Source organism: Natrix helvetica (genome assembly GCF_964273705.1).
Source record: "Natrix helvetica genome assembly, chromosome: 8".
In the NCBI taxonomy this organism is placed as follows: domain Eukaryota; kingdom Metazoa; phylum Chordata; class Lepidosauria; order Squamata; family Natricidae; genus Natrix; species Natrix helvetica.
Window position 1 is genome coordinate 6,426,073 of NC_138559.1, and position 24,576 is coordinate 6,450,648.

At 45.9% G+C, this 24,576-nt stretch overlaps 1 protein-coding gene and 1 long non-coding RNA gene across 2 annotated transcripts in view; one reads left to right on the top strand and one right to left on the bottom strand.

Moving 5' to 3' along the window:
• Nucleotides 1–24,576, top strand: part of LOC309396083 — a 171,433-nt gene that overhangs the window by 39,550 nt on the left and 107,307 nt on the right. The gene's annotated exons all lie outside the window — the stretch shown is intronic.
• Nucleotides 2,725–24,576, bottom strand: part of CNNM4 (cyclin and CBS domain divalent metal cation transport mediator 4) — a 78,726-nt gene continuing 56,874 nt past the window's right edge. Inside the window, exons 5-8 of the mRNA XM_081960751.1 lie at nt 16,885–16,981; nt 11,478–11,543; nt 8,194–8,381; nt 2,725–3,712 (exon numbers count right to left, since the gene is read on the bottom strand). Coding sequence (XP_081816877.1) covers nt 3,506–3,712; nt 8,194–8,381; nt 11,478–11,543; nt 16,885–16,981 — 558 coding nt within the window. The 3' untranslated portion in view covers nt 2,725–3,505. The remainder of the gene's footprint in view (nt 3,713–8,193; nt 8,382–11,477; nt 11,544–16,884; nt 16,982–24,576) is intronic.

Here is a 24,576-nt window from a genome sequence, read left to right on the forward strand (position 1 = left end):
TGGGATAATGCCAGGAAATGCAAGTTAGACCGACAAGGTTTTTTAAAAAAAAATCCTGAGAAAAAAAAAACAATGGAAGTCACTTCTATATTGTCCCCCCCAAAATAACACAGAAGTATCCATAAAGTCAACGGGCACCTAATCCAACTCAAAAAAGAAGAGTAGGGTAGGGTAGGCAGCCATCTTGAACCTAATTCCCTCCAGATGTGTTTCATTAAAAAGGTAAAGGTTCCCCTTGCACATATGTGCTAGTCGTTCCCGACTGTAGGGGGCGCTGCTCATCTCCGTTTCAAAGCCGAAGAGCCAGCGCTGTCTGAAGACGTCTCCGTGGTCATGTGGCCGGCAGGACTAAACACTGAAGGTGCACGGAACGCTGTTACCTTCCCACCAAAGGTAGTCCCTATTTTTCTACTTGCATTTTTACATGCTTTCGAACTGCTAGGTTGGCAGAAGCTGGGACAAGGAACAGGAGCTCCCTCCGTTACGCGACACTAGGGATTTGAACCTCCGAACTGCTGACCCTTCTGATTGACAAGCTCAGTGTCTTAGCCACTGAGCCATTGTGTCCCTTTAGTTTGGAATAGAGGCAAGAATTTAGTTTAGTCCATAATGCCCCAGTTGTCATCACCCATTTTATCTAGGGATGAAAAGAAGTGAAGCCTGACAGATCTGGGGAGGTTAAAACCCCAGAAGGTCAGGGGAAGCAAAAATGAAAAGGGGGATGCCTTTTGCAAAAGAAAGCACGAGAATTTAAAGACGGCAGAGACACAGGGATAAAAACGTTCAACTGGGATGCGCAAACGATTCCCATTTTCCAGAGATGGGTTTGCAAATTTGAAATGACATTTCTGAATGGCAACTGATTACGAGGGGAGGGATTGAACGCTCGCACACATTCACACGTGCTCTCCGGCCCTTGAAGAGCTGGCTCGCCAATTCACCATCTGGTTTTCAAGTTTGCAACACCTGCTGAAGTCTTGAGCGTTCGAACCGGCAGGAGGGGGAGTGCAGCAGCAGTGAGGTTTCAAATGCAACACCTGTTCCAGTGAATGCATCCTTAAACGAAACTGGCATTTTTGCCTCTTGATCAAAGTGCTCCATGTCCTGTTTACAAAAAGCTGTTGTTTTTTTCTTAGTTGCCTCCAAGTTGTTCCTCAAACCGCATACCAGTCTAGGTTTGTAATTGTTTTATATCAAAATACATAATTGCACAATATTTGGCCACCGAAAATGAACCGCACTGAGCTCCTGTTTTGATTCCAACCGTCGGAAAACAATTATTGTAAAAATAAAAATAAAAAGCCGCAGAAAAACAGAGGGGATAACATTATCCTTCGATCACGTAATAATCAAATAAATTCACTCGGTTATCCTAGCTCCCAGTAAGACATGGCCTACTTGAGCCGGAAACTCACGCAAATTGCCTACGGTACCTTGAAACTGCAAATCTGAAAGTTGCCAAAACAAACAGTACCTCTGGAGACAGAAAGCAGAGGGTATTCAATTTAAATCTTCCCCAAGTTTTTTTTTTAAAAAAGAACAACATGAGAACAATTAACCCAGGGGTTCTCAACCTACGGCCCACGGGCCAGATACAGCCCTCTGAAGCCATGAATCTGGCCTGCACAGGACCACAAGACTGCCTTTCCCACCCATTGGCCCCATCCTTCAGCTGAGCGCAGGCCTTACCTTGGCGAACCCGTGGGATGGAACTGGAAGGTAAAGCCATTTTTGCTTCTAGCGGCCGGAGAGTCCAAAAACACGACACCCGGAAGCCCTGGGAGGGGAAAACAGTGCCACCCACCTCTGCTTTTTAGCTTGGGCTTCCTCCGTCCATCTGTCCCCGGGGCAAAAATTGGAAATGCACACCCCAAAGCAGCCACATCCCTTCACTAACCGGCTTTCCACTCGCAGGAGCATAAGAAATTAACATTTAATTTGTGTGTCTTGTTTGGACTGCTAAAACGGCCACGCCCATCCAGTCACATGGACCCTTAGCCACACCCACAGAGTCAGCCAGGCACTCCGCCAACAATCTGAGGGACCATGAATTGGCTCCTCCCCCGTTTAAAAAGTTTGAGGACCCCTGGATTAACCCAAACGAAGAAAACTCCCTGCAAGTAGAAAGAAACACGTGTCAAAGGACAAGCTGTACCTCTGCCCGACTTTTTTCTCGCCACATTAAGTTTTCTATTTGCAGAGTTTAAAAAAACATTTGATCTGCCATACAACCAAGATGCAACTTTCAAATGACTTCCTGCCGTTGCTTATCCTATGGCTGATTTGGTTCAAGGTTCTTGACGCAGAAGCCAAAAAAACTGGAAAACAAACTTTCCTCCCAAAACAGAGGAGAAGGGACAGATTCCACCAACATGGAAACTCTGGCTGGCTGATCCTCATCAGCACCTACTCCTGCTCTCAAAGACCCCCATGGCTTGATTAAAGGGGGGGGGGAGGAAATAGATCCGTGATGGCGAACCTGTGGCGCTCAGAGCCCTCTCTGTGGGCATGTGTGCCGTTGCCAGCTGCGCTTCTGGTTGCCGGCACACACATTCATGTCTTCGCGGTTGCTGGAGCACAGGAAAACGGCCCGAAAAACAGCCAAAATCCAGGCTGTTTTTCGGGCTGTTTTTGGCCAAAAGAACGGCTTCAAAATGGCCCGAAAAACAGTCAAAAGCCCTTTGTTTTCAGGCCATTTTGGGGGGTGGTTTTAGGCTGTTTGGGGCTGAAAAACGGCCTGAAAATGACCCGAACAACAGCCTGAAAACGGCCCCCAAAAGGTGGCATGTGCGCGCTGGCCAGGTGGTCTTCGGGTTTGCGATGCTCCAGCATGCACATGCATGCGCTTTCGGGTTTGGGCACTTGGTGCCAAAAAGGTTTGCTGTCACTGAAATAGATAATCCCAAAGAACAAAAGTCTCGGAACTCCCTGAGATGGGAAAAAACGAAGTCTGTCTTATCAAGAGAGAGTGGCTGGCATCTCCGTCATCCTGTCTCTCTTCTGTGCCACCTTCGTAGCCACGGGCTCCTTTGGAAGGGCATCTTTTCTCTGGTGGGGAAGGCAGGAACCAGAAGGCAAGTCTTCGGAAGTCCCCTTGGGCTGCAGGGAGCCTCGCCTTCCTCTCCGTTGAGTTAAAAACCAGGGCAGAGAAGAGGGAGCCTTCTTGTCCTGCTAATCCAAATCGCTTTGATGCAGGCAAAGGAAGTACCCAGAACGAAGACGGGGCCTGTCACCTTAGAATAGGTGGCTGGACTACTGCTTTTTCCAAGGCTGGCTGGCAGGCTGGCTTCCCCTCTCAGTTCCAGACCACCTGGCTGGAAAAATAAAAAATAAAAACCACAGGCAGGTGAGTCGGAAACGGTTCTGGAGAGGGCAGGTGGAAGCGGCTACCTGAGGTTGATACGACGCACAATCAGAATCTTCTGCGGGCACTTCTTTGTGTCTTTGGAAAGGAAAAAGTAGGCTAGCTGGACCGTGGGGGGCCAAAGTGCCCCAAACGCCGAGGTCAGACCACGTTGTCGGAAGGGTTGTGGTTCGTTTTTTGATGCTGGCAGTTCCTTTCGTTCAAGAGGCCAATCATCTCGTTGTTCGAGAGGCTGCCCCCCTTTTCGGGCAAGGAGGGGTCCGATTTGGGGGGGCTCCCATCGGGGGTTGGGGGGCAGCTCTCCAGGCGGGAGGCCATGAGGCCGTTTTGGTACTGGAGGCGCGTGATCTGCCCGGGCAAAGAAAGAAAGAAAGAGAGAGAGAGAGAGAGAGAAAGAGAGAGAGAGAGAGGGTGAAGAAGCGTGATTAAAATAAGGATCATTAAAACATGAAAAAAACTACTATTTATTACAGATGGAAGGGACCTTGTAGGTCATCCAGTCCAACCCCCCACCCAAGCAGGATGTCAGGGTTCCAAAAGCATCCAAAATTAAATCAGAGTCTAATGCAAAGGATTCCTCAAAGTTCCAATTTGTTAAGAGAGCCATGTTGGCACATCTGGGAAAACCTGAATCTGAAAGCTTCCCTGTTTTCCCCACCCAGTTGAAAGTTCAAGATCTTGCCCACACCTACAAGTCCATCGCGTGGTCCAAACTCCCACTGCCATGCTGGCAATTCCACCCATCCAGTTCCGGTCAGGTGCAGAGACGCAGAGACAAAGGATGACCTTGGCTTTCTAGAAGGAATTTTGTTATGGCTACATAGCATCTAACTCTGTACAATCCCCCCCTCCCATTTTTTCACAATAGAAAATGCACAGCAGAATAATAGAGAGTGTGGCAGGCCTGAGATCCAAAAGAAAAGATGGGTGCAGGCCTGACACAGGAGACCCTACGCCATTTTTGACAGATGGCAGTCCAGTCTCTTCTTGAAAGCTTCCAGTGATGAAGCTCTCACAAATTATGCATTACGGGCAGTCCTCAACTTATGATTGAGCACTCTAGATTTGATGTTCGAAGGACCAGCCTGCCGTGCCTCTGCCAACGAATAATAATAATAATAATAATAAATATTTATTTCTTAGCCGCACCCTCTCCCGAAGGACTCGGGGCGGCGTACAATAAAACATAGGAAATAAATATATAAACAAACATACATATAACAAAAACCTATACCAAGACATATACATATACAAGGAGGAGGTGAGCTGATGAATAAAAACAATTAAAAACACAATGTTTAAAAACCCCTAAATAATTTAATACAATTAAAATACCCCAAATAAAAAACCCGTCAGGAGCGATATAGTTGGATCAAAGTTGAGCCAGGCCAGCTACTTGAAATAGGTGGGTCTTGAGCTTTACACGAAAGGAGCGGAGGTCAGAGGTATTCCTAATATCCGGGGGGAGGTCATTCCCCAGGGCTGGGCCCGCCACAGAGAAGGCTCTACTCCTAGGCGCCGCCCCCCGGCACTGCCTGGTGGACGGCACCTGGAGCGGATTGGTCGCAGGGATGTATGGGGCAGAATACGATCCCGCAAGTAACTAGGTCCTGAGCCATGGAGCACTTTGAAGATCGTTATCAAAACCTTGAAATGCACCCGATAGACCACAGGAAGCCGGTGCAGCTTGCGCAGGAACGGTGTCACATGGGAGTACCTAGTACTCCCCATAATTACCCGCGCGGCTGAGTTCTGGACCAACTGTAGCCTCCGGGTGCATTTCAAGGGAAGCCCCATGTAGAGAGCGTTACAGTAGTCCAAGCGAGACGTCACCAGCGCATGAGTGACCGTGTGTAAGGCGTCCCGGTCCAGTAGGGGGCGCAACCTGGTGGAACGCCCCCCTTGCCACGGCTGTCACATGGTCATCCATGGACAGCCGGGCATCCAGGAGGACGCCCAAATTGCGCGCCCGCTCCACGGGGGCGAGTTGGATGCCCCCGATGGCCAATGATGGAATTAATTGGCTGAACCGGGGAGCTGGTACCCACAGCCACTCCGTCTTGGAGGGGTTGAGTTTGAGTCGGTTGCCATTCATCCAGACCCGTACGGCTTCCACACACCGGGACATCACTTTGACGGCCTCGTTAGGGTGGTTCGGGGTGGAAAGGTACAGCTGAGTATCATCAGCGTACAGATGATATCCCACCCCGAAACCACGGATGATCTCACCCAGCGGCTTCATATATGTGTTGAACAGGAGTGGCGAGAGGACCGACCCCTGTGGCACCCCACAAGTAAGGGGGCGTAGGGTCGACCTCTCCTCCCCTGCCAACACACGCTGCGTCCGGCCAGAAAGGTAGGAGCCGAACCACCGCAAAACGGTGCCCCGGACCCCCAACCCCTCCAGCCGGCGCAGCAGGATACCATGGTCGATGGTATCAAAAGCCGCCGAGAGGTCTAATAGGACCAGGATAGAGGAGCAACCTCTATCTCTGGCCCTCCAGAGATCATCCACCAACGCGACCAAGGCCGTCTCCGTGCTGTGACCGGGGCGGAAGCCGGACTGGCGTGGGTCTAGATAATCATTTTCCTCCAGATGTCGTGGAAACTGGTAAGCCACCACACTCTCTACAACCTTCGCCAAAAAGGGAAGGTTGGAGACAGGACGATAATTGGCCAGCTCCAGAGGGTCAAGGGAAGGCTTCTTGAGCAAGGGTCTCACCACCGCCTCTTTCAAGGCTCAACGAAGCGTTCACTAGGCCCAGGAGCCAGTCTCGTGTAACCTCCCAGGATGCCAGTACAAGCCAGGAGGGGCACGGGTACAATAAACATGTGGTGGGTCGCAGTCGTCCACGCATTCTGTCGTTGGTTCCATTTTGAGCCACGACGGCCTCCTGCAACCCTTTCCCAGCAAAAAGGGAGTCGGGAAGGCCATGTGCGGCAGCCTGGGCTCCGTTTTCAGCAGCGACAGCCTTCCCAAGGTCCGTTTTCGCTGGCAGAGGGCTGCAGGAAGCCATCGCAGCTGAAAATGGAGCCAATACCACTTTCACTGGCAGAGGCACCACAGTTTGGTCCTTCACTACTTCCAGGGCGGTCCTGCAGGGTAGATTTAAGCACCTTGTGGGCCAGATGTGGGCCACGGGCCTTCAGTTTGCTACCCCTGTTCTACAGCATAATCCCATCCATGTACTTCAGAAATAGAATCTTTTACTGAATCCCGTTATCTAAAAACGGAAATTCTCTTCCAAATCTTTATATACAACACAACACAACACAATACAACACAATACAATAGCAGAGTTGGAAGGGACCTTGGAGGTCTTCTAGTCCAATCCCCTGCCTAGGCAGAAAACCCTATAGCATTTCAGACAAATGGTTATCCAACATCTTCCTAAAGACTTCCAGTGTTGGGGCATTCACAACTTCTGGAGGCAAGCTGTTCCACTGATTAATTGTCCTCACTGTCAGGAAATTTCTCCTCAGTTCTAAGTTGCTTCTCTCCTTGTTTAATTTCAACCCATTGCTTCTTGTCCTACCCTCAGGTGCTTTGGAGAATAGCTTGACTCCCTCTTCTTTGTGGACCCCTGAGATATTGGAAGACTGCTATCATGTCTCCCCTAGTCCTTCTTTTCATTAAACTAGACATGTCCAGTTCCTGCAACCGTTCTTCATATGTTTTAGCCTCCAGTCCCCTAATCATCTTTGTTATTTTTCTCTGCACTCTTTCTAGAGTCTCCACATCTTTTCTACATCGTGGCAACCAAAACTGAATGCAGGATTCCAAGTGTGGCCTCACCAAGGCCTTATAAAATGGTATTAACACTTCACGTGATCTTGATTGTATCCCTCTATTAAGGCAATCAAATAACTAAAGGTTATTGCCCAACTATTTTTGGGGGGTGGGGGGAACATGCAGGGGTGGGTTCCGGCTTCTGTTACTGTCTGTTCGCTCAGGGGCATGCTTCAGGGGGGGCACGCTACTCGTACGCATGCGCAGTAGTATAAAAATTGCTTCTGCACATGCGCAGAAGCAAAAAACAAGATGGCGCCGATAGAACCAGTTTGGGGGCATGCCTGGCCAAGTTACTACCTACTCAGCTGAACTGGGCCAACCCGGTAAGAACCCACCTCTGGAAATATCATCCCTGAATTAAAAACTCCACCAAACGCCTGGAGCAGAAGTCCTGTTTTCAGAGCGCAGGCGTTGTAGGAATGTCTGTGTCATACCTGCAAGCCATCTTTTCTTTTTGGATTTCAGGCCTGCCACACTTTCTACTGTGGGAAAATGGGAGGGGGGATTATATGGAGTTGGGTGATATGTAGCCATAACAACATTCTTCTTAGGAAAGCCAAGGTCATCTTTGTGTCTCCACTTGGCCGGATCTGGATGGGAGAAATCTGTCTTCGTAGCAATGGGAGATTGGACCATGGGATGGACTTGTGGGTGTTGGGGCAGGATCTTGAATTTACAACGGGGTGGAAAAAACCTGGAAGCTTTCAGATTCGGGTTTTCCCAGATGTGCCAACATGGCTCTCTTAATAAAATGCAGCTTTGAGGAACTTCTAGCCTTGGAGGGTTATTTATTTATTTGGAATGCTGACATTAACCCGAATCTCGGGCTGTTCCATGGTCAGAAGCTCGGACAGAGGAGGTCCACTTCCTATGCCCCCCTAGATGCCATTGCTTGATTGATGGCCGCTGACCCTGTCTGATTGCACAAGACCCACAGATCTCAATTTTGAAGCAAATCTGCTTTTACGGTATTTGAATGCATAAAACCCAGAATAAGTTCAGTTTAACTCTTGGGAGACTGAGGCTTAAAGCTCACCTTGACATACTGGAGATCTGTCAGAGCACGAACACTGAAGTCCGAGAGGTTCTGGGAACTCACGATGACATTAAGCTGGTTGTTGCTGCCACTGATATTGGAAGAGACGGACTCGGTGCGCTCGTGGTAGCAAAGGGACGCCGAGCGGTTCAGATTACTCATGTGAGACGGAGAACGTATTTCTGAAACTAGACGGAGAGGAAGATAATGCAGGAATCAGGTCAAATTACCGTATTTTTTGGAGTATAAGACACACCTTTCCCCGCCCCAAAAAGAGGTCGAAAATCTGGGTCCATCTTGTATACTGAATACAGCATTTTTTGGCCTACCAAAACCCCACCCCCTCCACAAAAATGGACGTGCAGAGCCTTTAGGAAGCTTGTAGAGTGCTCCTGGGAGCTGGGGAGGGCAAAAATCGAGGAAAAACAGCCCATTTTTGCTCGAGTTTTACCCTCCCCAGCCCCCAGGAACACTCTACAAGCCTCCCAAAGCTCTGCATGCCCCCCCCCACTTTTTGCAAAAAATGAGGTGTGCGGAAGGTTTTGGAGGTCTGCTGAGTGCAAAACCTTTTTTTAAAAAAATTACCTCTTCAAAATCATGGTGCGTCTTATACTCCAGTGCGTCTTATATTCCGAAAAATACAGTATGTTCCTCCATTTATTTAATGCTTTCTTAGAAGGTGGCCACTCTTAGTCTGCCTGGGCTGACCTCAAAACAGCTAAGCAAAGCTAGGTCGCTTTTACAATGCTAAGGAACATGACCATAAAGTCACCAGGTATTGAAAAGTATGAAGTTACTCTGCCAACAAAAGTGTGTCTAGTCAAGGCTTGTTAACTATGTTGTTGACTTTGCAATGGATGGCTGTGAAGGTGGGATCATAAGGAAGGCTGAGCACCAAAGAATGGAGGCCTTTGAACTTGGGTGCTGGAGAAGACTCCTGGGAGTCCCCTGGACTGCAAGGCAATCCAACCAGTCAGTCCTAGAGGGAGATCAACCCTGACTGCTCTTTAGAAGGCCAGATCCTGAAGAGGAAACTCACAGACTTTGGCCACCTGATGAGAAGGAAGGACTCACTGGAGAAGAGCCTCATGCTGGGAACAATGGAGGGCAAGAGAGGAAGGGGACGATAGAGAATGAGGTGGCTGGATTGAGTCACCAAAGCAGTCGGCTTGAGCTTAAATGGACTCTGGGGAAGGTAGAGGACAGGAAGGCCTGGAGGAACGTTGCCTATGGGGCAACGGGGCCGATGGGTCGGACAAAACTTCGCAACTAACAACAACATTGAGTTGCATTCTGGGAGTTGAAGTCCACAAGTCTTAAAGTTGACAAGGTTGGCAACGTTGCTGGCAGAGGAACTCTGGGAGTTGAAGTCCATAAGTCAATGAGTTGGACATGTGGAGCTTTCAGCTAAAGCCTTCTTCCAGAGGCTCATGGGAACAGCATCTCCTCTTCCAAATTTTTTCTCCATTAACAATATGAGGTAAATTACGTGCTGGCCAAAAGTGAGCTTCTGTAGCTGGTCTTGAAGCTGGCTTCTGCTCCATCGCTGCCCTCATGACTCCACATTTTAGGGTCTAAGGAGCCCAATGCATAGTTTGGAATGCCGGGTGATCAACCCACTCTTCAAAGTCGAGAGAATTTAACTCTATTCAAACCCGCCGCTAAGTCTCCGGTTATTTTCTATTTTCCTTTAGTCTCCAATTTAAGGGTGTCCTCTGTATAATTTAAACGAAAAAGAGAAACTTTTTTCAAGTAGTCTCACCAAAACACGGCATGCTTCTCTCTCTCCTGCTCTTGCTTTGCGGAGCCGTCAGCCGCTTCGGCAGCCTGGGGGCTGGCTCTTGATCGCCGGCAAAAAGGGGTTTCCAGAGACTTTGCGAGTGTCTCTGGATCCCCCGGAATTTCCCCTTACCTCCCACTGTCTCTAAGGGACAGCTTGGGTCCAGTGGACCGTCCAAACGATCGGAATTCAACGGATCATCTGGAGTAACCAGAAGATCCGTGGTAACGCAGCGACGTGTGGCTCCTCCTCCTCAAAGGGAGTGCCATGTGCTCCCTTTTCGGCCTGGACAGCCTCCTGCCAAAATGAGGCATGGGGCATGTGTGAGGCTCCCTGCACCCCATTTTGGTTGGCAGAGTGCTGCAGGAGGCCGTCCAGGTCAAAAACAGGGCACAGAGGGGCCACACAAGGCCCCCAGCACTCCATTCTGGCCAGCAGGGTGCTGCAGGAAGCCGTCCAGGTAGAAAATGGGACCCGGGGGCCGTCTGAGCCCCCCCCCCCCCCCGGCACCCTGTTGTAGCCGACAGGGTGCTGCAAGTGGCATCCATCCTCTCTCCTTCCACGGCCAGCCCACAGAGAACTAAAATGCTGATCTGGCCCTCGAAGAAATCCAGTTTGAAACCCCTGACTTTAAGGGTTGAAAGCACAGGTGGATGCTGAATGGGCCCTCCCTGTCTGGGGAATAAATAGAAGGAAAAGGGGAGTGGTGGTCGTAGGAGAAAAGAGTTTGTATTTCTGGAGATTTTGCTCATTGTGTTTCGTGCCACAAAGACTGCTTGCCAAAACTTCATTTGCAGCCCTTTGACTGGGAGCTCAAGGTCTGGCAATTATCACCAGGAACTGATAAGGTCTGTTACTCTCTGAAGGAGTCTTGCCTGGACTTTTCGGTGTGTGAATGCCATTAATTCACAGGAGATAAATAAAGAGGGGGGTTTTTTGTGACAAGGAGTCTGTTTCTTGTTTCTGCTAAGACTGGGACAGAACAGTTAGGATATTTCGGACGTGTGATGCGACACCCGGAAAAATACAGCATTCTTCACTTAATCCTCCAAGGAAAGATTGAAGGCAAAAGAGGTCCAGGCAGAAGAAGAACATCATGGCTTCAAAATCTAAGGGACTGCTTTGGACAAAACTCAGCAGCTCTTTTCCATGTGGCTGTTGATAAAAATAGGATTGCCAATATGATCACCAATGTCCCATAATGGAGGAGGAGGAGGAGGAGGAGAAGAAGAAGAGGAGGAGAAGGAGGAGAGGAGGGGGAAGAGGAAGAAGAAAAAGGAGGAAAAAGAAGGAAAGACAAAGAAGAGGAGGAGGAGAGGAGAAGAAGGAGAAAGAGAAGGAGGAGAAGATACATTTGGCCTAGATGAGTCTTAATTTCCAATCTCCAAGCATCTTTTCATGGAATGATGGCATTCTTTGGTCAACTCTCCTGCACCTCACCAAGCAAAGCATTAATGCGTTGGCACTCACCCGCCCCCAAGAATCAAATGCATTTTTTTTTTACCTGACAGCTTGGATTGCAAGGATCCTCTCTGTATAATAGACTGGTGCTGGGATCTATCCGGCGGTGCTACACGCACACAGAAAGGAGGAGAAGGAGGAGGAGATGGAACCGGACAAAAGAGAGAGATGCAAAAGGAGAAACAAAAATCAACATTAACATTGCCGTGCATGGAATGACAACATTACAAGTAGTTCTCGACTTATAACCATCATTGAGCTCTGAATTACGGTTTTAAGTTGAGCCAAATGGTTAAGCAGATCATCAAATGATCGCACATGAGTTTATTCCTTTTTCCACCACACCACCCCATCGTTTGGTGAATGTGGTAAAACAAACACTGAAGTCATAAAGTGAAAGCTATGGTCCTTGAGTGAATGTCATCGTGGTTAAGTGAACCCATTGTCCACAGTGGGTGGTTGTTGGTTTTTGCTGGAAATCAGAAGTAACGGTTGGTTTCCAGCTAAAAATATCATAAATTATAGTCTTGTGAGCACAAGTTTGCAGGAGATTACCAGATTGAGCCTGAGGGTGGAGTCAAACGCATCATCAGCTTGGAATCTATTTCTTTTTCTTTCTATCTATCATCTATCTATCTATCATCTATCTATCTATCTATCTATCTATCTATCTATCTCTATCTATCTATCTATCTATCTATCTATCATCTATCTATCTATCATCTATCTATCATCTATCTATCTAACATCTATCTATCCATCCATCCATCCATCCATCCATCATCTATCTATCGCTCTATGTATGGATGTATGTTCAGCATAACTCTTGAACACCTCGAGCAATTTCAACCAAACGTGGTACACAGATGACTTATGCTCTGGAAACAAATACTGGGGTGGGGGAGAGGCTCCTGGGGTGTGGGTGTGTGTCTTTGTGTATGTTCCAACATAATTCTGGAATGCCTGGCCCATTAAGGAGAGCGAGTGTGGCTTCCTAGAGCGGCAATTGTTTGTGATGTCAGTTCCTTCGCAGCTTCCTCTGGAAAGCCAGCCATGACGTTCGCCCTCCAGTGGACCAATGGGGAAGTGCCTGCTGGATTTGGGGCAAAGTGCCAGGATCAGGGTGGGAAAGAGGAGCGCATGGGAGGCGGAAGGGAGAGGGCAGGGATGATGGGCATGGGAGTAGGGGAAAGAAAGGCCCCTCTCAATGGCTCCCTGTCAGACAAATGCTTTGACATCTATAAATACCCGGGCAACGCCGGATTATCAGATAGTAAGAGTTATAATTCCACCCCCCCTCCCTTTCAAGTCTGTTGATGCTTCTCTGGCACCAATTTGCCTTCAGCATTGATAGATCAGTATTTTGGGTACAGGTAGCATGAGGAAAACTCATCATGCTTTGGAAGTCTATCCTGGCTCCTGGTTCTTTTGCGTCTGACGGGGCCCTGCAAATGACTTCAAATGCAGGCTGAGGGTCAAGTCCAAATCCAATTCACGTGACCCAAAGGGGTTGGGGCATCCATCAGAAGTCTGAATCCAGGTCGTAAGTACAGGTAGTCCTCGACTTACAACTACAATGGAGCCCAAAATTGGTGTGGCTATGTGAGACATTTGTGAAGTGGGTTTTATAATAATAATAATACTTTATTTACAGTCACAGACCAAAACACGAACAGTACAAAAGAGACACAGCAGCCAGTCACCAAAAGCCCAACTAAGGGAGGTTACAGCTCTCTCCTCTAATGGTCACAGCTCTCAAGAAAAACCTGGAAACCTGAGAGGTGATGTACGAGGAGACATCCCCAAGGCAATGCACATACAAATCACGGCCATCAGGACCAGAAGGGACGATTTCAGGAAGAGACAGTAACCTAGATCTGTCCGCGCTATACATAGGGCAAAATAGAAGCACATGCTCTGCTGTCTCAACCTCGGCTCTGTCACAAGGGCACAGCCGCTCATTAATCGGGAGCCTCTTGAAACGACCATCCAGAAGTGCTGAGGGCAAGACATTGAAGCGAGCTAGGGAAAAAGCTCTTCTATATTTGGGAATGGTTAGGGTATAAAAATAGGAAGCCATCCTCAATCCATAGTTATTAACTTGGTTGAGAGTCAGGGGGGAGCAAGTTTTATTGGCTCTGGCTCGTAGATATTGTAAATCAATGTCCACAAGCCGCTGGACTATCCTAAATTGGGCATCCTTGAGGTCATACTTTCCCAAGGCATCCTCCGTGAAACCTAGCAGATGAAGTTTCTTCAGCAGCTCTTTCTCCCAGCGAGAAATATGGGAGTCCGTGAACACCAGGGAGAGGTAGCTGAAGTGGGTCTTATGACTTTTCTTCCAATAAGAATATTCCAATAGTTTAATGAAAAGAAGGACTAGGGAGACATGAAAGCAGTCTTCCAATATCTCAGGGGTTGCCACAAAGAAGAGGGAGTCAAACTATTCTCCAAAGCACCTGAGGGCAGAACAAGAAGCAATGGGTGGAAACTAATCAAGGAGAGAAGCAATTTAGAACTGAGGAGAAATTTCCTGACAGTGAGAACAATTAATCCGTGGAACAGAAGTTGCCTCCAGAAGTTGTGAATGACCCAACATTGGACGTTTTTAAGAAGAGATTGGACAAACATTTGTGGTGTAGGGTTTCCCTTCTAAGCAGGGGGTTGGACTAGAAGACCTCCGAGGTCCCTTCCAACTCTGTTGTACTGTTATTCATTTGTTAAGTGAATCACTGCAGTTTCTAAGTTAGTAGTCCGGTTGTTAAGCAAATTTCGGTTCCCCGTTGACTTTGCTTATCAGGAGGTCCACGGGATCACACGATCCCTGGGATACTGCGACCGTCATAAATATGAGTCGGCTGCATGACCCTGGCAATGCACCAATGGTCGGAAGTGTGAAAAATGGTCGCAAGTCTCTTTTTTCAGTGACCGATTAAGCACTGCCTGTTCTGCAGAGGAAGCTGTAAGGCTGAATGTTGGCCACTAGAGGGCGGAAACCTAACACTGAATGTTACTGAAACCAGAAGACTCAACTTTAATCACAAAAGGACATTGGCAGCTGGAGAGGAGAGGAGAAACTCCCCCTTAGAGTAGTTGTATTGGTCCTGTGTGTGTGTTTCCCTCCCATTGCATTAAAAAGCTTGTTCAGGCTGGGTCAATTGCTCAAGATCTATGGAGATTCTTTTTGTTGTCCCAAAGGTGCTTTTTCAGGAGGCAACTGGACTTTCTTGTTTTTTTCTTTTGAAGACGTTTCGCTTCTGATCCAAGAAGCCTCTTCGGCTCTGACTGGGTGGTGGGGCATGGAAGGATTTATATTCCTTGCAGTCATCTGGACATTGGTACTCTCTCGGAGAGTCCTTGGAGGTTTACCTGTGTCCTCGGAGTCTCCTGAGTGGTGCAAATGGGTACGTGGAGCATTCTTGGAACCCTTGAAAGGACGGTGTTGAGGATTGGAGGTAGATGATCTTGCATCCCTCCCCCTCTGTTGAGAGGGGGCTCTTCCATGTTGACAGAGTTGGCCATAGAGGGGTTAAAGAGGCCATTCAGTTCATTCAGGGAGGGTTCAAAGATACGACGGCACTGAAAAAAGTGACGTATGACCATTTTTCACACTTAGGACCAGAGATGATATTCAGCTGGTTCGGACTGGTTCACCCAAACCAGGAGGGAAATTGTGGGCGTCCACCCGTCCACCCAGGCTCTATGCTAGGGGTGTCCAAACTTGGCAAGTTTAAGACTTGTGGATTTCAACTCCCAGAATTCCCCAGCCAGCTCTGAAAATGGGGCATGCAGAGAGTTTGACAGGCCTGCAAAGTGCTCCTGGGGACTCGGGGGGGTGGGGGAAATGAGCAAAAAATGGTCTTTTTTTGTGAAAACGGACTCATTTTTTGCCCCAATAAAAGGACATGCATAGCCTTTAGGAGGCTTGTAGAGTGCTCCTGCAGGCTGGGGGGGGGGGCAAAAACAAGCAAAAAGCAGCCCATTTTTTACTCGTTTTTGCCCTCCCCAGCCCCTAGGAGCTCTCTGGAAGCCTCCTAAAGGCTCTGCACGGCGATTTTGGTGAAGGGGCGGGGTTTCGGGAGGCCAAAAATGCTGTATTCAGTGTATAAGATGCACCCAGATTTTCACCCTCATTTTTGGCGGGGGGAAAGGTGCATCTTATACTCTGAAAAATATGGTACTTTCTCCCTGTCTTATGGTTACTATCTGCGGGAAAGAATTACAGGTGGTCCTCAGCTTACAGAGTTCATTTAGTGCAGGGGTGTCCAAACTTGGCAACTTTAAGACTTGGCTGGGGAATTCTGGGAGTTGAAGTCCACAAGTCTTAAAGTTGCCAAGTTTGGACACCCCTGATCCATGCCATCCTATTTAGGTAATTTTTGAGGCCAGGCGCATGCGGGGGTAGGCATGCGTGCGTGCGTGAAACAAGTGGTAACCAAACGTGAAACCTTCTGCTGCTTAGGACCGTAGCCACATCCTCATGGTCATGTGATCAAAATTCGGATGTTTGGTAACTGACTCGCATTTATGACGGTTGCAATGTGATGTGATCCCCTTTTGCAACCTTCTGACAAAGGGGAACCACATTCACCTAACAACCAGTGTTACTCGCTTAACAACGGCAGTGATTCCCTTAGCAAAGAGGGCAAGGAAAATCATAAAATGGGGCAAAACCCACTTAACCGACGTTGTGGTCATAAGTCAAGGACAACCTTGTAACCTGCTGAGGTTTCTTGATTGGAAGGGGGGAAGTAAGGCAAAAATCCTAAATTTGGGGCTCCTTGCTCTTCTCTGAGCTCAGTTGTTTGCCTGCAGACGTTTCATTACCCAACTAGGTAACGTCATCAGTGCTTATTCAAAACACTGTAGGGAGTTAGCACCCATCCCTCTCCTAGGAAAATGAGATATTTTATGAAATATTAAAAGGACATTAAAAGGGAGGCAGAGACTCAGTCCCCCCCCCCCGCCATTAAAGGCCTGGGCCAATCTATTCTACATAACAAAGATCCACCTCCTTCAGGCAGAGCCATAATAGGAATTGTCCAAAGCCCTTTCATTACATCATCACCCAGCAAGAGTCAACCAAACTTGGGACTCAGGAAAGCCTACAGAGTTGCCATGGGAGTCTGACAACCAATCAGAATACAAGCTCAAATTCAAAGTCCAAGAGAGGGCATAAAACCCAAAGCACCTCCTCCACCCAACATCTTCAAGGCATGTGATCCTGTCCACCATTAAAACCATCTGTCCAAGCAGTCTCCATGTTTCCAGTGTCTTTTTCCCCACTTGGAACTGAAGCGGATGGTCATTTCCTCCCACAACAGTGAATAGATAAACGACTCAATGAATAACCCTTGGAGGCTCACTCTGTGGTCTGGCATTTTCCTGGGCCTCCTCTTGCGCTGCCCCCCCCCACCCACAATACAGCCAAAGTGAAGTGGGGAACTTACTTGTGACAGCTGGACTCAAAGCCATCACTCCGTAATAAGAGAACGGCCCAGTTTCAAACTTCATGTTCTCCTTCCCGGCTTCTACCTCCACTTTGCCCTGACAAAAGAAAGCAAAGAAAGCAACAGTCTTACAGCTGTTTACTACAAGACCTTAATGGCAGAGATGGTGGAACCTCTTAAAAAACTTTTTATGGAAGTGATGGTCAATGGAAAGATTCCCCCATCTTGGAAAACAGCTTTTATTTCTCTGATACTTAAAGAAGGTCAGGAGGGATCACAACCAAAGAATTATAGACCTATTTCTTTACTTAATGTAGATTATAAGATATTTGCAAAGGTATTGGCTAATAGATTAATGCCGATACTACAGCAAATTATTCATCCAGACCAGACTGGATTTATATCAGGTAGATTTATGAAGTATAATGTAAGATATGTACTGGACCTTATGGAATATTTAGAAAAGAATAGCCAATACCCAGCGGCTTTGATATTTTTGGATGCTGAAAAAGCTTTTGATCAAGTACACTGGCAATTTTTGATTGAGGTACTGAAGAAGATGGGTATGGGTAGGTATTTTTTACAAGCTATTAGAGCTATATATCAAGAACAGACAGCTCGGTTGATAATAAATAATACTTTAACTACAGATTGTAAAATAGAGAAAGGAACTAGACAAGGATGTCCCCTATCCCCACTTATATTTGTATTAGTATTGGAAATATTGTTGAATAGGATATGTCAATCTACAGAGATTCAAGGTGTTCGGATTAGGCATCATGAATATAAATTGAGAGCTTTTGCTGATGACTTAGTTCTTACTATCTCGAAACCTATACAATCTATTGAACCGTTATTACATGAGATTTTGGATTATGGGGCGGTTTCGGGGTTTAAGGTGAATTATTCTAAGACAAAAATGTTGCTTAAGAATATGTCTAGTACTCAAGCTGAACGACTCCAGCAGTTATCGGGTTTTGAAGTAGTTAAAAAAGTTAAATATCTGGGGGTTTATTTAACAAACTCCAATACAAAACTTTATAAAAATAATTATGAGCTGCTTTGGCATAAGGTTCAACAAGAAATGGCCTCGTGGAGGAAACTGAAGCTGTCTTTCTTAGGAAGGATAGCTGCGGTCAAGATGAATATACTACCGAGGTTCTTATTTTTGTTTCAGATGATACCAATAATTAAAAGAGAGGCTACTTTGTTAGAGTGGCAAGGGGACATAAATAAGTTTATATGGGATGGGAAAAAACCCAGAGTTAAGTTGAAGATTATACAAGATGTGCGGGAGAGAGGAGGATTGAAAATGCCTAATCTGATGTTGTATTACGATGCAGCTGTCCTGGGAGCAATTAGTAACTGGATAAACATGACGGAGGAGAGAATTCTTAATTTAGAAGGATATGATTTGCTTTATGGTTGGCATGCGTATTTAATGTATGGTAAAAAGCAGGATTTTGCTTTTAGAACGCATATATACAGGTCTGCGTTGTTAAGAGTCTGGAAGAAGTATCAGCCAAATATGCAATGTAAGATTGCTGACTGGGTAATACCAAGGCATATGATAGAAAATATTAGTATAACACAGAGGCACGATGAAACTACATATGCTCAACTGTTGGATTGGGTAGATAATCACTGGGAGCTAAAGTTGATAGATGAACTAAAAGATAAAAAGATTGTACAGACTTGGTTTCAATATCAACAGTTACAATTTAGGTTCAAGGAAGATATGAGGATAGGTATTGAGAATACGTATGATGAGTTGACTGAGCAAATTAGGGACCAAGGACAATTTCATATTAAAAGAATATATAATATTTTGATAAAGAGAGACTCTGCTTCTGAATTAGTTAAGGATTGTATGGTAAAGTGGGCACAGAATATAGAGGAACCTATAATGTTAGATACATGGGAGAAGATTTGGATTAGAAATGGGAAGTTTACGCAAGCCCAGAATTTAAGGGAAAATTTTTACAAGATGTTTTATAGATGGCATTTAGATCCAGCTAAGCTGTCTAAAATGTATCCAAATTACAATCCTAAGTGCTGGAGGTGTGATTGTTCAAACGCTTCTTACTTTCATATTTGGTGGTCCTGTAAGAAAGTTAAGGCTTTATGGATTAAAATATGGTGGATAATGCAGAAGAAGATTTTTAAAAGAAAAATTAAATTTGCTCCCCAATTTTTTCTATTGGGCATAGTACCTGACTGCACTGTTGCTGAAACTAAATTAATATTGTATATGATTACAGCAGCTAGACTGCTGATAGCACAATATTGGAAGAAAGCAGAATTATGCTCTATAGAAGAATGGATACTTAAGGTAGCAAATCTTGCCGAAATGGATAAAATTTCTGTATACCTAAAAGATCACTCTTACGATAAGTATACTATAGATTGGTATCCCTGGATTGATTTTGTAAAATTAAGGTACGGCTCAAAGGAAGTGTCTATGGGATTTGGTTGAGAAATGTTTCATAAATATGTAGTAATGGTTTTGGAAAGGAGGTTATGATGGTTCTTCTCCTTTTTTGTCTTTTTTGTATTATCTTGTTCTTATTCTGATATATGCATATTATTATTGGGATACTTGTTTTTCAGATTTGCTGGTAACTATGCTTCTGACTCTATCTGGGAAGTCAGGGGTTGGGTTAGGGAGGGTTAGGGTGGGGAAATGGGCGGGTGGGTGGGGGGAGGGGGAGGGGAGGGAAAAAATGTTACTCCTAATAAGATAACCTGTATATGTCTGTTACATAAATAAATAAATGTTTATAAAAAAAAAAAGAAAGCAAAGACCAAACATCACCAGTTTAGCAGCTTTTCAGAAGTCTTTCGGTGCAGCTAAAAAAAAAGGTTGAAGGTTATTATTTTAGGGTTTGCATTTCTCCCCTTTTATCTTCTAAGGTGTTTTTGATCTGAATTGGGACCTTACTTTGCAGAATAAAAACGGTAGCGAGGGCAGGGAATATCTTTGTTGTGGTATCTCCAGTGGCGGACTCAGACAGTGAGGAGGTTGGGGAGGAAGATGGGCCAGTCCTGGAGTCTGGGGAAGGCTCTGATGAGGGCTCTGTGTTGGAGGCAGAGAGTGGGCCAGGACCGTCTGACAGTTATCAGCTGCCTTCGGAGTCAGACATCAGTGAGGCAGAGGAACAGCTGGAGCCTGTTCCCATGTACGCATGTGCAGAGCTGCCAGGAGAAGGGAGCAGCTAAGGAACAAGGACCAACTCGGGAGTAAAGATACAGGTGGCCGTTGAATGGCCCTTCCCATAGGGAATAAAGAGGAGCGAAAGGAGACAATTGCAGGAGACAATTAGTTCAATTCATTCGGGTGAAGATCTGTTCCTGACTTCTTGCTAAGTAATTTCTGCTACAGCGTGGCGTTTAGAAGATATCAGCCTGGCAGCTCTCCAAGCCTGATAAAGGCCCGTAGTTGTGAAATCTCTCGAAAGACTGTTGGCTGGGACTTTGCTAGAGAGGAATTCACTTTAAACTAAATAAAAGGTGTTTTATCAGGATGAGGAGTCTTCTACGTAATCTTGGGAAGCTTAAGTCAGAACAATCTCTTTGGGAAATGGTCCTCATTTCCAAGCATTGCAATATTTACGAGGAGTAAATTGGAGTTTAAAAATAAAACAGAATTGCAAATGTAGGGGCTTCTATCCAGATTAAGATAAGGGGGAGAAGGAGTTATTGAAATTAATACATAGTTGTTGTTTCGTTTACACTACAGTCAGTGGTGGGATTCAAATGTTTTTACTATCGGTTCTGTAGGCATGGCTTGGTGGGCATGGCTTGGTGGGCATGGCTTGGTTTGGTGGGCGTGGCTTGGTGGGCATGGCTTGGTTTGGTGGGCGTGGCTTGGTGGGCGTGGCAGGAGAAGGATACTGCAAACTCCCCATTTCCTCCCGATCAGCTGGAACTCAGGAGGCAGAGAATAGAAGGGGGCGGGGCCAGGCAGAGGTGGTATTTACCGGTTCTCCGAACTACTCAAAATTTCCGCTACCGGTTCTCCAGAACTGGACAGAGCCTGCTGAATCTCACCTCTGACTACAGTTCACATTTAGAACCAAGAAAGCAAATTTTTATTCATGCATTTATTGATCTGATTTATATAACTCACTTTTACATGACGCCAGGAAAATTCACAATCGAACAAATTACATATATAAAATAAGCAATGAATAAAAACAGAAACACATTACAGATGAGCTTCCTTTAATCCAGGTGCATCCAACTTTGGCAACTTTTCAGATTTGCGGACTTTAACTCCCAGAACTTCCCAATCAGCCTGATTTAACCCTTGATGTAATCTATCACCCACTCAACCAGAAAACAGCTCTAATACACACCCAGCGCTCCAACCCTTGGCAAAAAGCCAAATATTCAGGATCTTACAAAAAGCCAAACAGGAATGGGCCAAGCTAATCTTGGAAGCGGGATAATGTTCAGAATGACGGGCACCATAGCAAAAAACAGCCTGGGAAGCATAGCTGGCTGGGGAATTCTGGGAGATGAAGTCCACACTCCTTAAAGTTGTCAAGAAGAATAGAATAGAGCTGGAAGGGACCTTGGAGGTCTTCTAGTCCAGCCCTCTGCTCAAACAGGAGAACCAATATTATTTCAGATAAGTGGCTGTCCAATCTCTTCTTAAAAACCTCCAGTGATGAAGCACCCACCATTTCTGGTGGCAAGTTGTTCCATTGGTTAATTGTCCTCACTGTTACCTCACCTTAATTTCAGGTTGCTTTTCTCCTTGGTTAGTTTCCATCCATTGTTTCTTGCCTTGCCTTCTGGTGTTTTGGAGAATAATTGGACCCCCACTTCTTTGGGGCAGCCCCTCAAATACTGGGAAATTGCTATCATGTCCCCCCCTAGTCTTCCTTTTCTCTAGATTGGCCGTACCCAAATCCTGCAACTGTTCTTCATTCATATGGTTTAGTCTCCAGGTCTTTGATCATCTTGGTTGCCCTTCTCTGAACTTTTTCCAAGGTCTCAAAATCTGTTTTGTATTAGGGCAGGGGTGTCCAAACTTGGGAACTTTAAGACTTGTGGACTTCAACTCCCAGAATTTCTGGGAGTTGAAGTCCACAAGTCTTAAAGTTCTCAAGTTTGGACACCCCTGTATTAGGGCAAGTAAAATGGGTTGCAGTATTCCAGGTGTGGCCTTACTAGGGGTTTTATAAAGTAGCACTACTACTACTTCATGTGATCTTGATTCTATGCCTCTGTTTATACAACCCAGGATAACGTGGATAACCGATGGATAACAGAAGCTTCCCGAGAACAAATGATGAACTGACTTAAATAGTACCGGTATTTTGTTACTACAGCGGTTCTAACAGGTTCCGTGGCCTGAACAATTAGAAAATCTGTTTTATAATACCACAGATGCTGCTTGGAGCTGAATCTAAGCCCACAGAATTCAGAAAAACTACATTCTGTTGATTGAGAAGATGAGAGTTGGTGGGGTGGGTGGGCATTCTCAGCCAATTATCATAATTAAGATGCAACAATTAAAGCTCTTTAAAAGCTCCTGCTGGTTTTTTTCTTCTTCACAGAAGAAACTCTGCCAAGGAGGACGAAGTCTGCTCATATTTCCCAGGCTCAAGGCTGCTATGAGATTCCATGGTTTGCAAATGAATGGTAGAGACAGGCCCGGATTTGACCCTAATCCTTCCACCCTGGTTAAACCCAGACCTACACGGGGGCATTTGGCACGCGCCACAATGCCGTCCCATGCATCACACCATTGCCCAAAGGACGCAAACCATGTAACCTCATTATTGCGCAAATGAATCGAATTACATAATCTGAATTTAATGCAGATAACCCAAGTTTCTTCACAGCGTGAATGAAAGTTATAGCATTGCATGAAGTTTCATCACCGTAGGAAGAAGAAATGGCAGAGCTTGGGAGGCGGAGTTAAGTCAGTCACCAGCTTGAAATCATTAAAAGGTAAAGGTTCCCCTTGCACAAATATGCTAGTGATCCCCAACTCTAGGGGGCGGTGCTCATCTCCCTTTCAAAGCCGAAGAGCCAGCGCTGTCCGCAGACGTCTCTGTGGTCATGTGGCCAGCATGACTAAACACCGAAGGTGCATGGAATACCGTTACCTTCCCACCAAAGGTGGTCCCTATTTTTCTACTTGCATTTTTATGCGCTTTCGAACTGCTAGGTTGGCAGAAGCTGGGACAAGTAGCGGGAGCTCACTCTATTACGCGGCAGTAGGGATTCAAACCTTGGAATTGTTACGTTGCCACAGATGGTGGTCCAAGACTAACCCCTCCTAAATTCCGTTGACCCTCTCCGGGAACCAATTTAGTTCTGAGCGTTAAATTCTTGTGTACAGGCACAAGCAATAAATCCCTTTTGAACTGCAATTTTCTGTATGGACTTTTTTTTTTTAGTTTATAAGTCTAAAATATAAAAAAAGAAAAAAATAGGAAATGAAGGGAAGGAAAGGGAACGTGAAAAAGCGGGTGTGAGATACAAGGGGAAAGAGAAACACAAAGAAAAGAGGGCATTAACTTCCATTTCTTCCTAGCTCAGCACAAGTTAAACACACCCCAGCCTCAACTTTTTGCTTTTACACACTTACATATCTAACTAGCCATTTCTATAACACCAAATCTTTCTAATCAACAAAACCAAAGTCAAAGTTTCATTTTTTTTCCTTCACAAGCACAAATTCCAGAAGTGATATCCAAATAAGAACACATTTTTCCTCTTTAAATAAAGTATTCAATTTAACCCTTCCGGCTTTCGCTCCCTTGCTATGGAAATAAAATGTATTTCCATTTGCACCTAGTAATCTTTGTGAGGCAGGATGCGGTGGCTCAGTGGCTAAGACGCTGAGCTTGTCGATCAGAAAGGTTGGCAGTTCACCGGTTCGCATCCCTAGTGCCGCATAATGGAGTGAGCTCCCATTTCTTGTTCCAGCTTCTGCCAGCCTAGCAGTTTGAAAGCATGTAAAAATGCAAGTAGAAAAATAGGAACCACCTTGGTAGGAAGGTAATAGTGTTCCATGTGCCTTCAACATTTAGTCATGCCGGCCATGTGACCATGGAGACGTCTTCGGACAGCGCTGGCTCTTCGGCTTTGAAACGGAGATGAGCACTGCCCCCTAGAGTCAGGAACGACTAGCACATGTGTGCGAGAGAAACCTTTACCTTTAATCTTTGTGAACTGCCACCATTTTTATTTACAAAATGTATTGTATTCTTTTAAATTCTTTAGCCTTACTGAATTTTCGGAAAGGACCTGATCCTGACAACCATCAGACAAAGGATGTGAGTTATGTAATGTCGCCCTTGCTTGAAGGAAGCAAATAATGCAATTACGTGGCTGAATGAAATGACACGGATAACGTATTTCCATCCTTGTGCAAAAGGGACTGCATCATTTTAACAGTGGGCAAAGGGCACCCAATCCTGTAATTTCATCGTGGCGGGATGGCTGAGAGTGATGTGATTTCGTCACTCCAAGAAGGACACAAATAAGGCATGAAGGAAGTTAGCACCCACCCCTCTCCTAGGAAAATGAGATATTTTAGAAAATATTAAAAGGACAGAATATTTCCCCTAAAAGTGAGGCAGAAACTCATAACCCCCCCCCCCTATCTTTTTCAATGGGCCATTAAGGCCTGGGCCAGTCTATTCTACATAACAAAGATCTACCTCCTTC